The following is a 16,362-nucleotide window of genomic DNA, read 5'->3' as shown; positions in this document are numbered from 1 at the left end:
TGATGTGCGTGCGTGTGTCTGTATCTGCACGGTGTATAACGTTGTGCCATTTGTGTAAGCAGTGCGTATTTGACCGTTCTACGTGCCGGCGTGAGTACGTTTTGCACGTCGACGTACGGGCATGCTGTAACGTGTTCTGTGTGTCGGGCCAGCCGGCCGGAATGGAAGCGTTCGTTTCTCGGCCGGTATAGTCTTTTTTTGTTTTTACCATACAAGAATCAATTAATTTTGGCGCGCTTCCCCAATTCCTCATCTTTGGCATCTGTCAACATAAGTGTTCCGCAGGGCCTATGTCCATCCCACCCATTTACGTTTTATTATAATAGAGCTTGTAGATATGAGCCTATTCTCATTTGTGTTCCTGTGTCAACGAAAAAGTACAGTTTATCATATGGCACAATGTATTTCATTCTGGGTTAGGATGAGTAATTTCAAGCAACGCAACATATTTAAGCGTATTGCGTTCGATAAATGCCTTATTGGCGATATATCGTGGAGATCCACTTCCCTGTAGCATAGGAGGAGAAGCGATCTATCCTAAAAGCATCAAGCCGAACGGGTAGGCCGTGCCTGGGTTTATCAATTTCGAATTGCTGAGCTTGAAATCCAGCGGACCAACGATGACTGTTTCCTTGTATTTATTCAGATTTGCAGTTGTATCCAGTCGTCGTGAATACAACTCGAGTTTTAAAGCGGTTTTTAGGGTCATGATAATATTAAGGATGCAAGTCCGGACCTGCTCATATTGTTAAGCACATCGGGCAAATTTAAGTCATTATTCAGGACATCAACTTGGAGATGTACTGCGCGAGCTCCATATTTAGAGTTTGTTTCTTCTAGTTGTGGGCAGCATATATAGTTGCGGCTATACAAATGCCAGTTGAGGTTTATCGCGACATGTAACAACGATGTAAGTATAAAATAATATACTATCATTCATTCATTTTAGAGGCGGGGAATCGTGTTTATAGATAGCATCTTGTTTCTATTGACTTTATTTTTACGTGTTTACAATGCGAATACAAGTAAAAAAAAAAAGACCAGCGGCTGAGGTGGGTGAAGCAGCCAACTATATTTTCAGTCGTTGCTGCAAATATCGGTGCTAAAAGCTGTTGTTGACGCTGCTGTGGCGGCTGCAGATATGCGTGGACGTATCCGATATTCCGCTAGTTCGGAGTGACAACTGTGAATCGTTGTTCGTGGTAAAGCCAGTATGTGTATCCGATCGCGTAGGCTAGTACAGTTGCCTCCAGGGTCGCCGATATCTCTCTTGTGAGTGGTGCGTGACTTCGTATTCTCGCCTATCAGATGCATGCTACGTACGATGATGACAGGGGATAGTTCGGTTCTCTCTCAAGGGGCCACACCATTTAAAATGACCGGATCGTAAAATGTCAGATATAGTCGGCCACACTATATATATATATATATATTACAATACTATTTCAGTATGCACAACGCGTATAATACGTATGGGATATTAAAAATCAGGCTATGTTTGCATTTTTGAAAAGGTCGCTGTCGCCCGTTAAATAGCGCTAGCTTAAGGCGGAGTCAGCTAAAATGATCTTTGTTGACCCTGGCATCGCCTTTCAACTTTTGTATGTTTCTGTGTTATTGCATGTTGGAAACTGGCCGACCCGTCGCATGCAAATGTTGTTTGTATGCCAGTATAATTCTTATACTATGATAGGTATTACTACGTATTGTCTTTTTATCGTCTGCTCTTCCGGCTTCTATCCCATCTCCGCGAGTAGGCGGTCTGCCTACGTTTGCGATAGTAGAACCATTCGATCTGTCAAGGCGCCATTCCGTCTAGCGCTTACTACCAGTGAAGAAAAATGATGACCACAACGACAACTTCGGCTAAAACGACAATAGCAACAATAACGTCAACCGGTTCAGAATGGAATGGCGAGCCTTCTCGTTGAACCTAGGTAAAAAAGCCCCGTCAAAAGTCGACTGTTGGCTAGAATAACCAGCGTGTCGTTCATCGCGGTCTAGACAGCTTAGTGTGCTTTAGAATACTGCGCTTCTGCTCGAGGTCTCCTTTTGCCGTTGCTAAACCTTGCCTCATAGAAAAAGCCCCGTGCTGTGAACACTGTTCGTTAATAATTGTAGGCTAGTTGTAGTAGTAGGCGGGGCAAGGATCTTCTAAATTGTAGCACTATAGTGCCATTGCGGAAAGGTCGAGATAAGGCGGCAGGCTTCTATTGCTCGGTGTCGCGTGAACACCTTCTCGTGTTTTTTGTCTCAACGAAAGTGGGCCTTCATTGACCTAACGGTGTTTGCTAATTGAAAGCAGCCGGTCGAGCTCATTCTGAATCGCACTGCTTGTCAAGGCTAGGTAGTAAACGAGCGGCAAATATATGCCCATACACTGTACCTCTGTGTGTAACGAATACATAAGAGAACAAGGCACAAAAGCGGAGCAAGGTCTAAAGGACTAGCACAAGATGCTCATACTTCGAGATTATGTGTAAGAAGCACGCGCTGTGCTAATAATGAGTTCATGAAGGCGACCTATGATTGGTCCTTGATGCGTTGCCTATTGCGCATCAAACAGTATGTCTGTAGTACGTGGCGCTTCCATAAAAACTAAAGGCGAGAGACAAGTTGATGGGTAAATCACGAAATGATAGTTTTTTACTCTTTGCGACTGGTGCAGTTCGCTACGAGTGGCTTGTAAACGAGTCAGTTTCAGAAAAAATACTAGTTTGACTTACTTTTGAATGGGTATTTATCCGGGCGGTAACCTGCGACACACGCTACCATAACCACTACCCGGATGCACGTTTGTCATGGGAGGCAATTGCATATTGCATCGATGGGGTCTCATCTCCGAATTACAGAATTGATTGCCTTTTATAATCATTTGCTAAATAATTTCAATGTTATTGATATTGATGTTACCATTGCAGCTTGGCGTACTTAATTAGAAGTTGCTACTTGTTAATGAATGTGTTGCAGAAAAAATGAACGTATTCTCGGTTAGATAATGCTGTACAACTTCCTACTGTAAATTATTTTTAGTCTAAATCTCAATTTCAAAAATATGGAAAACAGGGAAACCTATCGACGTTTTCAGTAGGCGGACTGCGATATGACTGCGGGTTAGTGTTACAACGTATATCTTTATATACAACCAGTTTTATCTTTGCATTATTCAACTAAGTTCCGATCCGTTCAAGAATTTTCATCTGAGTCGGCCTATTGCTACAGTCAATCAGGCAAACCGGATAAAAAGCCACACGTCACTTGCTCGGATAGACGATACAATAGCTTTTGATGTACCAATTTATAACGGTACGAAGAGTCAATACCCTAACGGGGTTGGCTCCATTCGAGTCTGGCTGTATGTGCTAGCCTGTTTGTTCTGCGAATGACTAAAGCTGCATTGGGAGTGACGTTCGGAAGCACTGAACAAGATAGGTAGTCTCCTAGTTTTACCAGCGGCGACACCATCTACAGTGGTCAAGTAGTCAATAGACAGGGAGTAAGCTTGAGTTTGGAGGCCGATGTACATAGCGTGAATGTGTTATTATATTATAGAGACGGTCAACAGGGATTGCATTTTATACAAAGTAACAGTGGTGTCAAGTGGGCGCGAGCCGTCTCAGCATGCTTTCGTTGGCGCAAACTCGACTAGCGGCCGAACGGCCGCTTCTTCCACCGCCATGAAACTATTGCTAGGCTGTGTTTCATCTCCAATGAGCGTTCGGTCAATAACTAAAACAAATGGCCGATAACACGTGCAGTGTATCGTACCACCTTTAGATGAGAGCTCTTAGAGATGTGGTGCTAATAGAGTCTCCCAGACGAGTATCATGCAGTAGTCGGCGCACAAGGATACACAGTGGGTATGAGTAGTTTCGTGAAGTATCATGTTGATCGGACAATTTGATTGAAATAACTCAACTGGAATCGTATGAATTAATAAAGGTCCAGCTTCGCTGCTGACGTTTCATATGATCGATCCTCCGCGTAGCATAACCTAATCTCGAGATTTCAAAAGTTCTTAACTTATCACTAGGACCTATTGCTAATATAGTGCTGTTTCGTATTCTCGGTTGCCCTCCATGTGTCATCATCTATACCGTGTTCGAATTTGCTAGGAACCTAGATACGCCGGGCAGTAGATTCAAGTTGCTGGAGTAAAATATTCAAATAGACTGAAAAAAATGCTTATAGCAAGTCCGCTGTGTCCGTAGAAACAAAATACACAGTTTAGTGATGATGCGCCATCTCATGCACGTCGCACGATATTGCCATCTTAAAGTTCAACTCTTCTTTTTATCTGTTTCGCCATTTGACAAAATTTCAGCGTAGAAAGGACGCGCACTTTCTGAAGGACTTCAAAAGACTTGTGGCACACATTCTGTGAAAACAGTGGCAGAAATACACGTAACACGAGCGGTTTGCGGAGCTAGACACCTTGGGAACCGCTCCTAGACGCCCAGTTTACAGAAGATCACTGCTATTGCTATAATATTGTTCACAGACTTTCAAATGTTTTGCATTTTACCCTATGATCGCAGTCCTCTAAGGAGAGCAACATCTACCTATTTAAGGCGCGGAATGATCAAGATAGCAAAAGCGAGAACGATAAAGGATAAGATGCATCTGTTGAATAGATGATTTGTTGTTGATGACTAGAACTTGCGTCAATAACTTACGTGCGCTGTTCTCAGACTTCGGCATGTTTTAGTATGACTTTCTGCTATGGACAATTGGACGCTGAGTCTTTTTTCATAGACTTTTTTTGTTGCTAGTTTGCATTCGTTTACATTCTATATAGCACAAAATGTAAACAATGAAAATTGCGAGTAGGGGAGTTGTTCTCTGGAAACTAGTTCTACCGTTGACAGATCTTTGTTTTGGGCCATTTTAGAACAGGCAGTGACTTTACATACGACAACACGAAGTGCATCTAGTCGGGTCATGGCAAAGGCTTGGCTTGTCCCTATGAATGAAAACGTACATTGAGAGAAGTCGGTGTTTTCCGCTGGCAATCAAAACCCAATCCCAAAACGATCCAATAACTAGATTGCGATTCTCATTTGTGAGAAAAAAACATTGAATAAGATGCTTTTCTCCTACAACTACGAAATGTTACCCTATGAGGGTGCGTTGCGTAGCTCTGTTTCCAATTTCAAATGTTAAGTGTAATTGAATACAAAAAGCTTAACCGTAACAAAGCACAGAGCTTAAGGGGCGCTATTATTTTTTTTAAATCTATATAATTATATATCTGAAAACTGCACTCGAAGACTCTGTAGAATTATATGTACATAAAAAGCGGACACCATTATACTTTCATGATTGAACGTTGCGTATTGTTTTACGTCAAGCACTTTTTCATTAGTCACAAAAGCTGCAATAGATGATCGGCGGATTTGGTCACTCTTGGTCAGATAAACGTGGTAAAATCTGCTACGTAAAGAAGCCGATGTAACAATGAATCCCTCTTCTTAGTCGTTTGGGCATAGGCCTGTGCGGTTTATCAGTCTATGATTCCGCGATTACCAGTCAATTGGTTTACATTCAGGCTACATATTAGAGCCATTGCTAGGATATTATATCGGGCAGAGATCGAACACGCTTTTGCTAACCGCTAAAAAAAAATAAGCTTATAAGCTCGGACTACGCTGGTATAAAGAATGTAATACAATAATATTAGATGACGTCCTTTTTAAATTAAGGAAGATTTTGTGTTTTTCTGAAACAAGAGTAAATTTTTAAAGGCCACATGGTAGTTTGCAATATGACAGTCTATTGACTGAGGAAAATACTCGGACTTATTATCTCTTGCGTGTCCTGATGACCCATTCACAGATATTTTTAGAATCTGTGCAAATTAGAAAACGTGCAATCAACATATTGCAGCCAATGTCATAAGCTTCGCTAAATGGCATTCGCCCGAAATCGAAGGCTCATATTGTGGTTCTGTCGAAGTCTGTCATCCCCCCTTACAATAAGCTTACAGTTTGTTCTTTGTATAACGCGTTGGTGGACCTATTATTCGTAGATTGGAAATGTGAGTGATATTTGCTGGCCCAAGAGGGTCCTTGCTGTCCCTGCTTAATACTTGGCACCAAGGTACAGCTGCTGCTCTCGTCCTGCATATTCGTGGTTTCGACGTCAGACGCCAACACCGAAGGGGATGCTGGAAAAGTGTCTGTCTCAGATATTACTTTACGAAAAGTGTAATGAGATCAACATGTGCCTACCAAATTATTCGTGTGGCGCCTGGTAGCACACTGGGTGGGTGTAAGTGTTTGTTTCATCTCTAACAAGCCTCACGTTTTGGACTAGATCACTATGAACTGACCTCGCTAAAGCTGTGGCATAAGAACCAAGATCTGGGTCTGTCAGATGGTGGGTGGAAAAATTGCTTATATGCGCGTTGGGTCGGCTACGTTATACGACAGCGTCCAGTGGGTGATGCCGTGCGAGTGAGTAGGCGCTAAAGAAAGCTGTGAAACAGCTGATTCTGACGAAGGCGGAAGAGTAATCCGTTTTCAAGAAGATCTGGTTAAGTCGAAATCGTGATGAATCGTACGTACAAGATATATCTTGAACAGATGCTGATTGACTCTTATATTCAAAGGAACGTTAGGCGTTATTATAGACATTTTACGGTACTATAAAGATTAGGTAGCGAGTGATAGTTTTGTGCTGTACACTTGACCATGGACAGGAATTAATCTCTCTATAATGAATGCTTTGATGAGTTTCAGAATCCAGTGTGGCTCTGAATCGCTGTTCGTAGGTAGCCTGTGCCGTTGTCCTGGCACAGTGCTTTTCCCTTCCGTCCTTGTCTTCCAGCTTGGATCCTTCACTGTTCGTTAGAGATGTTTGCCAACGGTGTCAAAATTGACGGCTCGTGGGAGCTGCGCATCTTTGTCACCGATCTCAAGGTGGAACGCAAGTTGCGGGTCATGGGGGACCTGCACATTGGGGGTGTGATGCTCAAACTCGTCGATACCCTGAGTAAGTACATCAATACGAATACAGGTATAATACTTATAGACAATGAAAAAGTTCTATTTATACGTTACCAGTCACGTACGAGCCCATAACGTGATCGTCGAGGTGGTCGATCTGTAGCAGCGCTTCTTTACTGGAAGCCGCGCAGGAATGGAACAAAAGGAAAGTTCCGCGGTCACGCGGTGACAGAGATTGTACAAGCTTGTTTAGAAATTGGCACCAGTCGATGTCATGTCTTGTGCTGCTGATTGGAAGCGTGCTGCTTCATTTGACCATGACACAGCTAACGACAGCCAACTCGCAATGTATTCACTGCTCATTCAGTCAGATGGCTGTACACATAGGTTCACTATTGCATCAAAGAATAACTGATCTTCCCTCTGTCTTCATTCAAACCGAGGGCTTACATTTCGCCACCGCGGAATCGATAGCAAAGCAAAAAAAAAAAACCATCTTGGTATCGTTAGCACCAGTACTCGTGGACTTCGTAATCTTCATAGGCGTTATTCGGCTATTGCGGCTTTATGTGATTTTGTATGACGCTGTCGATCACCTCTGCGTATGGGTTCGTTTAGGTAGTGAGCTTATGGCTGTAATCTTCTTTTGTACTATGAGGAGAATCTTAAAGATATTGTGACATGACTTTGTTTCTTTGTTGTACAACCATATGCTCAGTTATACTACATATATATCTCGTTTTCACATTCTCGTGGAGCGCATTATAGGTGGGTCAAAATCTACGCTTGCTGCTCGTTTAGGCTTCAATTTTGTTCGAGTTCAATTTATTATATATTTGCTACTGTAGTTCGGTGTTACTTCGATTGATATGCTGTTGTTCCTATTGAATATCGTTGCTATACCGCTGAATTTTTGAGTGGTGGATATAAGCACAAAAATGAATTCTGGTCTGTTTACTTATTGTCACTATTCCTCTCGTTACGATGACCAACCGCGTTATAGAAGAAAAAAGAAGGCCCACTCTGGGTAGATAAGGCAACTGTTGCTGGTAACCAGCTTTCCAGCAGCTGTTTAGGCTCGGCCGGACCGACAAGCCTTCCCAGAGTTCTTTGTCTCTAGTTCTGTTATTGTAGTTTTAACAGTAGCGCTCGTTGTCGAAGCACGCTGTGCCCATTCTTGTTGTAGCAGTTGCTGTGTAATTCCAGCCTCCGTTCCGTTGTTTAGGCTGCCTTTCCTCTTGGTGGAGAGATCTGGGTTTTACAGCACGAGAGTGGTAAACGCAATTCGTCGTCGCAATGGTTTTCACCGAGCGTCGTTGGTCGTTTCGTTTGGGCACTGTTCGTCCGTCGAGCGGTGCGTTCTCAGCAGGACGTGACGACCCCGCGATCGTTTGTTCTGTTTGCACGCGGCATGGCTCTAGTCCAAGTGTCAATCGGGTGTCTAACAGCTGTGCTCTCTCGTCTTAAATCACAATCGTAAGCTGTCGTGCATGTGTTGCGTTTGTTATTGTGTTATTGTACTATAATAAATAATGCTACTAGCGGTAGGTAATAGACCGTAGTTGTCGAGATACGACACTTCGGCGTGCAGCACGCGTTTATATTGTTGTATCTCACCATTCAGGGTTAGCTACTTGTAGAGACATGGTACGTCGGCCGGCGTAGTCCAGTGCAGCAGCACGCGAGAAAAAGAAGAAACGCGTGGAGGCGGTCATGTGCATGATTACTTGTACTCACTGGACTGACGCACTCACTCAGCGACGGTTAGAAGTCTATTAGGGTTGCCGCCGCCTGTCTGTCTGGTCGCTTAGGGTATGTATTAAGTTGCCTCAAGCGAAATTGAATAACTTTTAAACTAGCTCGGTTAGGATGAGGCCTTTTGATTTGTGTCAGAAATACTCTGCCTTCTTTTTTATACATTCGCCCCGGCCCTCTATCAGCAGTCGTATACCTACCATTCGCGTCCTCGTATGCAGTTTCTCTATTTATGGCTTCTCGAGGTAAATCGATAGTGGGATATCCTGGTTCACCAGTTGCCTTTTTTTAGGGTATGGAAGGCCCCGTAACCAGACAGACTTAAATCGGGAAGAGAACTTTATACGTGCTATATATATATGCTTGATCTAAGAAAAATAAGCGAGGCATGGCTATGACGACTGGCGTTTTTATCAACTAACCAGACTACATGCTTTTGTTTGCTGTGCCATAAATTTCTTGAGAAACTCGAAATAGCGGGCGCGTTCAGTGTTTCATTTTTGGCGAGTAACTCGTAATAGCAGATATCCTTGATATTCATTGCAAGTACTACCATCATTGAACCTCAGAACATACGTGGCGTATAGAGGTTGTGCCATGTTTCGCCTATGGCTACTATAGCGTTATGTTTTATCCATGGCGATTGAAAATCCTTCAAGTGGGTTTTTGTTGATTAAATTTTTGTGAATTAAACCATATGTATTTCCAATTGACCTCAAGTTAATTAATGGGAAGTTTTCGTGTTTAACGATTTGGGTTATAATTTTTGAAAACGTTACATTCAAAATGCCAGCTTTGGCCCACAGAGCCTTGAGACTCGAGCTCCGCTCTCATAAAATAATTGCGGCGATGCGCTCCTAACTTTTACGTCCTAACTAACACTCCAATCTCCGTTCTTGAAGTGTTTCTACCTTCACGTACTGTGATTTCGCTTAACACCTGATATCTTCACCAGGCGTCAATGAATTTTGACTTTGCGGTGGCCTTCGAGGCACCAAAACTTTACTACTGGACGTTGATTTGCGAAACCAAAAGGTCTTCTTCTCTGCTTCTCTCTTAATACTTCTGAACTCATTTTCTCTGGACTAACCTGAACCGGTTTTCATTCAAAAGTTTCTAGACGACTGGAGTATCTTAGTCATATACCAGCAAAAGTTCATCTGCTGACGGCGTGTAGTTCAAAAGTTACTCAATTTCAAAGTCGTAGACCTGTATTTGTTGTCGTCGTCGTCTTCTGTTGTCGTCTGTTTTTCATCCAGAGTCAAAGTTGTTCCTATTATTTAGTATTATCAACGATTTGGTATCATTCTTTTCTTCTACTTTTTTGTTCGAGCGCGTCGTACGACAGGTCACTATTCAATGGCAGGTCAAGGACCTCGTTGATAAGCAGACTGATACTATTTTTGGCACCGTATTGAGTAGCAGTTTCTACTTGCAAAATGTCTACTATATAAGTGTGTGCGCACTTTCGTTCATTTTAACCTTGGTCCGAATGACGGTTTCAGTAGCATTACAAGGTGTTGGTGTTTAGATTAATAACACAGGTAGCAAATACGGCACAAATCTCTTGTGTGGGGTTGCCCGATCCAATTCGAATTAGTGACCCAACTACCGAATAGTTGGGCTGGATACAGGAAACTAGCTTAGACAACACTGATGGAAACGCTAACCACGCCTATCTATGCCTGCCTTTCTAGTAAGTATGCCACATTCATGTCACATTAAACAACTTCTTTCATTTATGCCCTTTATCAGACAAAACCGATTCATTTTATAGGTGCTTTCAGATGCTACTGCATTTCTTCAGACCGGCGGCATGTGCTTAAGCAAGATCGTCTTTGTCTAATTTTCGCAGTAGCTTCTGAGCTGTATGATCTTATGCAAGGTCCTGCAGATTAGGACTATGAAGCTTATTTGATTCTGCCTATTTTTCATGCTTTCTGTAAACACAATAATTGCGAGCATAGGCGTGCTCTAGGTCAGCCTCATTTCAGACAGACTTAGTACGAAGTTCTAATTTAACGACAGCATGAACACAAAGCCCTATCAGGCCCTTTGCTCACGACTGGTTAATCTGAAAGTTTCCTCAAATATGTGCGTGCCGATATAAGATTGTATTGCATAAATGTCAGGCTCCTTTTGTCATTAGACCTAAACCACGCATCCTTAGTGAGTGATAACAATGTCGAAGTTTAATCAAAGCTTTGTTTCCTCTACACTTTTGTGTGGGTCAGAAGGAAAAATCGATCGTGTCGTCCATATCCTATACTGCTGTTAATTTGTATTCGTAGTTTTCTAAAATGTTTTCGTAACCGGTAACGTCCAACGTTAAAGGCACTTTGTCGGGTGGCGTTCGGATATAGCGGAAGCAAAAACAGTTCCCACAAAAACAGATAATCCGTTTGAAAACTGGAACGGGGAGAGGGAACGTTTTCTTATTCCAAAGGGCAACAAAGCTCGCAGCAGCATTCTAAAATGGTAATTGTTCTGCTCGTATAGATCTGCACCTTTTTGCATAGCGTGCAATACTTTCGAAACGATAGTGCCTATATTGTGCCATCCGTAAGGTACCGCATGTGAAAGATGTAATTTTACATGACGATGAGTTCTTACTTGGGTTAAACCTTTGGCGGTCGATAGCCGCTTGAATTTATCAGTTTGAGCTCTGCACATTTCCAAATGGTTTGCTGCAGGTTGCCTCTATAACCATAACGGGACCCCTGATACTAGTAATTATTCTATGCCAGCAATACTCTGAGACATTACAAATGAAGTTAAGTGAGAGCATTTACGTTAGGGTCGGTCACATCGACGTTAGTTACTCGAGTAACTTCTTCTATACATCCAGGTTCATCAATATATTTCAAATAATCATCGTTGATCATTATAACGAACAAATTGTTACAAAGAAGTCTTTGATTCCTGCGTTTGCGGCACCTGAACGCCGTAGTGACTCATCGATGCTACGATGCGGTGACGTCGATTGTGCGAGACATCAGCGAGTGGATTAGAAGCCAGAACTAATCCGTTAGTTTCAAGGAATGGAAGGCCGCATTGTGAGTATATGTATGTCGGCTCTGACGCGTAAACGTGTTCAGTACTTAAGCGTTCGTAAAACCCTACCATACACCGTTCACCGACGTATGCTAAGCATGACTACGAACGAAAAGCTAGTGAAGTAAAGAATCATTGGACCGATAATGGATTGTTGGGTGTAGGCAGTACGGCCGTTTTGGGACAACCCAAGCTGACATCATTGTGCTACGAATGTTGGCGAACCGTGACGCATACCGTTGCGTAACGGAGACATGTAAAAATGCTTTTTTACAGGTCGAGCTTGTTTTTTTTATTGCAAGCCGTTATAGTCCATTCATTTCTTTGCATTCAACTGAACTGCATGCAACAACTTATTTAATAAATCAACTCATTTAGTGAATTCATTAAGTTGAATCTCCGAAGACATGGTGAAAGTAGTGGTGAAGTCCTCACGACTTACACGTCTTGATGAATGAACATATTCACAACTGAACACGGATTCAACGCACTAATGATGGCCGCCCCCGCCGATACGAAAATGGCAGCTGATGTAGCTGTGCTATGGTGCATAGTGCCACACTTTCGGAAAATTTAGAAGCAAATGGCACTTTTAAGTTTGTTTAGAATTTACATTGATAAACTGAGCGTTGCAGGTAAACAGTTGGCCGACATGAGTATGTCAGTCCTCCTAGGATTAGCTGCAATATATTGCGGATGTAACTTACTTAGCTAGGCTCTAATCAGTAACTTACTTCACCTTGAACGTTCATAAATTTTAAAATACACACACTTTGCATTTTACATGACAGAGCCGCAGTTCGTTTCGGAAAAAACGTATTGTGCAGTGAGCAATCAGAAAAGACAAATCTTTTCATATGTTTTTGCTTCAAAAGCATCCGGTAGAGAAATTAATTAATGATTAATTGAAGTATTAGGGGCATTTACATGCCGTTTTAACATTTGCATCTTATATATTCAACGCACTCAAGCTAAACACTTGTGGAGGGGGGCCTCTTACTACTGCCCTTACCACAAACGGACTAAAAAATGTTTGGCTGCTTTTTCAGTGGGCAGCATAAACAGAAGCCCTGTTCGTTAGATCCTTCTCCGAATCGTATGTAGACAATTGGTACAAAAAGAATGTGTAACAAATTCGACGATAATTGTGTCTCTCACTATAGCCAAGCAAGGGCATCAGTCACCGAACTTGGAAATTACGCTCAAAAAAACGTCTGATTGGCATATTTCATTACTAAGAGTACTATACTTTCTGTATATATGTAGGAGAGTTACTCAGTTAAACTACGGCTTGGTCAACATGAAATGTGTGACCGAAGGCCCCTATCTCAGGTAATGATAGTGACAGCCACTCATATCGGAGAAAATCGTTTTTAAAATGCAAAGCGAAGTAAAAAAATAGAACGATTTCCCTCGGTGTCAGTGTTGTTCGAAAAAACATCAGAGGTAAGTGCTATAGTAATTAACGGTACACAGTATGACTCTAGTATAAGATTAGACAGAAAAACTGCGTCATAGGGGATTGATACTGGTGTCAATATTAAGGCAGAACTCAAGATAGTCAGTAATCACCTGTTGAAAGATTTTCAAGTCCCAGGTCTGAGATCTCTGAAGAACGCGAGAAAGCACCAATGCGTATGAATGATTCAAAAGTTAGTGTGAAACTTTGAAACGGGACAGATCTGCTTAGGACAGCCTGATAAAAGTGACGTTTTTTTAAGAAGTAACTTTTTTCATAGGCGTGGTTTTTTCGTTTCTCATCGAAATGTAGACTATCATCTAAAAGATCAAAGATATTTATCCTTCGGGCTTGAAGTCTAGAATACGACAGCCTGTGATGTGTCGAATAGCATAGTTGACACTAAGATTCGAATCATTCTTCCATAAATAATTTGTCGAGAAAAATTTTGGAAAAGTGGTAATCCGTGGGAGTAATGTATGGCGCGTATAATGGATCACAAAACGCCCCCATTTGTAACTCCTGCATCTTTGATTTTTGCTTTGTGGAATCAGGTGTTCCTCTTTAAGGTCGAGCGCAGTCTTACAATGGTAGTAGTTTACCTTCGTGTACTGTTTTTAGCTGTTTAATTCGAAGCTTTTCATCATTTGTTTCAATTGTTGTCACTACTGTTTAGCCGTAATTGACGAACCAGCAATGGTAAAGCTCTACTGGCCCACCAGCTAAGCTTTTGTGGCTGTACATTTGCGCTAGATTGATGTTTTGCGGGTGTAATTGCATCCACCTACTAATGTCACCAGGTACGGTGGCATAGAGAAAGCAACTTTTATCGCGAACCACGAAGAAATTCGGTGCACGAATGGGTCATTTGTACTGTGAAAATCTCCACGTTTGTTTTTGATCCTCGCTCGACCTAGGTGACATTAATTTGTTGATTTTTTTTTTTACTTTAATAGTTTGATCCAAAGGAGAAATTGTGGTACTTCTACATACAGCATGTTTGAGTGTACACATTTGTAAATTTTGAGATGGATCCAACTATTCATTATCCAGCTTTGTAAGGAGTCTCCCACAAGACCCATTTTCGAGCTTAAAATGTCGTTCTTGAAAATTGTCTAATCGGCGACTGAAGGCATTAACAGTAGAATTTCCACCATCTTAGTCAACGATTGACTTTCTCGTCGTAGTTCGCCTGACAAAAGCTCAGATGGCAACATTTGAGTTAACGGTATCAGACTCTGTTGAATACAGGTGTACATGATACAAAAAAGTGCCGAGAAATTAGCCTTATGTAGAAATGTTAGATTACTGATAACTATGTTTCTTTTAAGGTAACAGCTGTTTATAACTATGTGAACAGTATGTACAAGCCACATCTAACAATATCATGTTCTTGTTATTTTACTACATTAGATTTTGCTGCTTCCGTTGTTATTAAAACTAAGCATTATGTTGTTGCTTGATTAATTTGTTTCAGATGTGCCGAACGATTGGTCTGATCACGCACTGTGGTGGCCTGAGGCTAATAAATGGCTCTCCCGATCAAGGTCAACACTCGATCAGTATGGGGTTCAGGCTGATGCGTCGCTTCACTTTACGCCCATGCATAAAGTTCTAAAAGTTCAGTTTCCGGATTTGCGGATCCTCGATTGCCGAGTTGACTACTGCGTTACAGCATTTTCAGCCGTCGTCAAACTATGCAAGGCAAGTCTAATTATTTTGTCCTTCGTTGCAGTTGTTAATAATGTTTTTCGGTTGTGAGCTGTTTGCTGGTGTGTCTTAGTTTGTTTAGCCCAGCAGGCATTATCTTGAATTTTGCTCTAACGGTGACAATTCAGGTAGAAAAAAATGCTTTTTATGGTTACCTATTAGTGAAACAGTAGACAAATATGTAATGCTCGAAACCCCATCATTCTTTTGGGTCTGACATTAGCTAGCGAAGGGAACGCTTTGACTTACTAGCATCACGTCTTCACTATAACTTATGAACAGTAGATTTAACGGCTGCGAGTCTCATTTACTACAGTGTCAACCTAAACAGCTGAAGAGGAGCTAAGTACCGTTTCCTAATGACAGAACCCCATCGGGTCGAACCTGTAACAATTTATCGTTGTGTTTGTTTTACAGGAGCTGGGAATTCGACATCCGGAAGAGCTTGGCTTCAGTCGTCCGCTAAGCCAAGATCATCTGAAAAAGAACTATCGCCATGTGGGGGTTCCACCTCGGCAGCGAACAATAGCCGGACAGGGTGTGCTTAACCTCGAAAAACACGGAGTACCTGGGACAGTGTTTCAACAAAACGGACATGATAAAACACTGCTTAATTCTTCCCTTAACTCTACAACATGCTCGTTCAACAGTTCGGCCTATCTTGAAAGCAATTACTTAGCACAGTATCAGCACCCACTATCCTTGCCATTCAAGCCGCCAAACAGTATAAAAGTAATTGAGTGCAAGTTTATTTACAACTGAAATTGGTTTGATTTGAATAGCTGTGTATAAGACGCATGCCTAGACAGATTTGAAGCTCAAAGCATTTCAAAAACATGTAACACGGGTAAAGGAGGATAAAGTGCATGAGTAGGAAGTTATAGAACTTGTATTGACACCCATCTCATTCACTGTATGACAGAATGTGGGGAAGTCCGTTAAATCATTAAAATCATTTTGCGTCGGTCTCTTGAGCTGTTCGGTAAGCTAGAAAGCTTTCTCACATATGTCCATGTATGCTCACAACAGGCGGTCCAGCCTCGACCCAAAAATCTTGTCGAGCGCGCCCGACTGAACTCTGGCTGGCTCGATTCGTCTCTGTCACTAATGCAGCAAGACGTTGCTGAGTACGATATGCTCTGTTTACGATTTAAGTATCTCTCATTCTATGATTTAAATCCGAAGAGAGACGCTATTCGGATCAATCAGATCTACGAACAGGCGCGAAGGTCGCTGCTGCAGGAAGAAATCGATTGCACCGAAGCCGAAATGTCGCTCTTTGGAGCTCTGCAGCTACAAGTTAACCTGCAGGTACATATTGCAGTGGATAAAACGAATGATTCTGCTATAGTAATTCGTGTTGACGAGCTGAGCTCAGTTTGGCTCTAACGGTAGTACAGTTTATTAAGAGGCTTAATAACATGTTTTGTTCGTTAG

The 16,362-nt window shown here is 42.0% G+C and overlaps 1 protein-coding gene across 9 annotated transcripts in view; it reads left to right on the top strand.

Moving 5' to 3' along the window:
• The window catches only part of LOC111246490 (unc-112-related protein-like), a 36,849-nt gene that overhangs the window by 13,129 nt on the left and 7,358 nt on the right, over positions 1-16,362 (top strand). For 4 of the 9 annotated variants that reach the window (XM_022796169.2, XM_022796198.2, XM_086978329.1 and 1 more), the window contains 4 exons: positions 6,741-6,993; positions 14,693-14,919; positions 15,343-15,657; positions 15,955-16,236. In XM_022796169.2, the coding sequence (XP_022651904.1) occupies positions 6,855-6,993; positions 14,693-14,919; positions 15,343-15,657; positions 15,955-16,236 (963 nt within the window). In that variant the 5' untranslated portion in view covers positions 6,741-6,854. Of the gene's footprint in view, positions 1-53; positions 186-6,235; positions 6,559-6,740; positions 6,994-8,282; positions 8,424-14,692; positions 14,920-15,342; positions 15,658-15,954; positions 16,237-16,362 lie in introns of those variants that run through there. The other 5 variants (XM_086978330.1, XM_022796188.2, XM_022796218.2 and 2 more) reach the window with 5 other exon arrangements.

The sequence above is a fragment of the Varroa destructor genome, unplaced genomic scaffold (assembly GCF_002443255.2).
Source record: "Varroa destructor unplaced genomic scaffold, Vdes_3.0 BEIS01000001.1, whole genome shotgun sequence".
In the NCBI taxonomy this organism is placed as follows: Eukaryota; Metazoa; Arthropoda; class Arachnida; order Mesostigmata; family Varroidae; genus Varroa; species Varroa destructor.
This window is presented reverse-complemented; position numbering and strand designations above follow the sequence as displayed.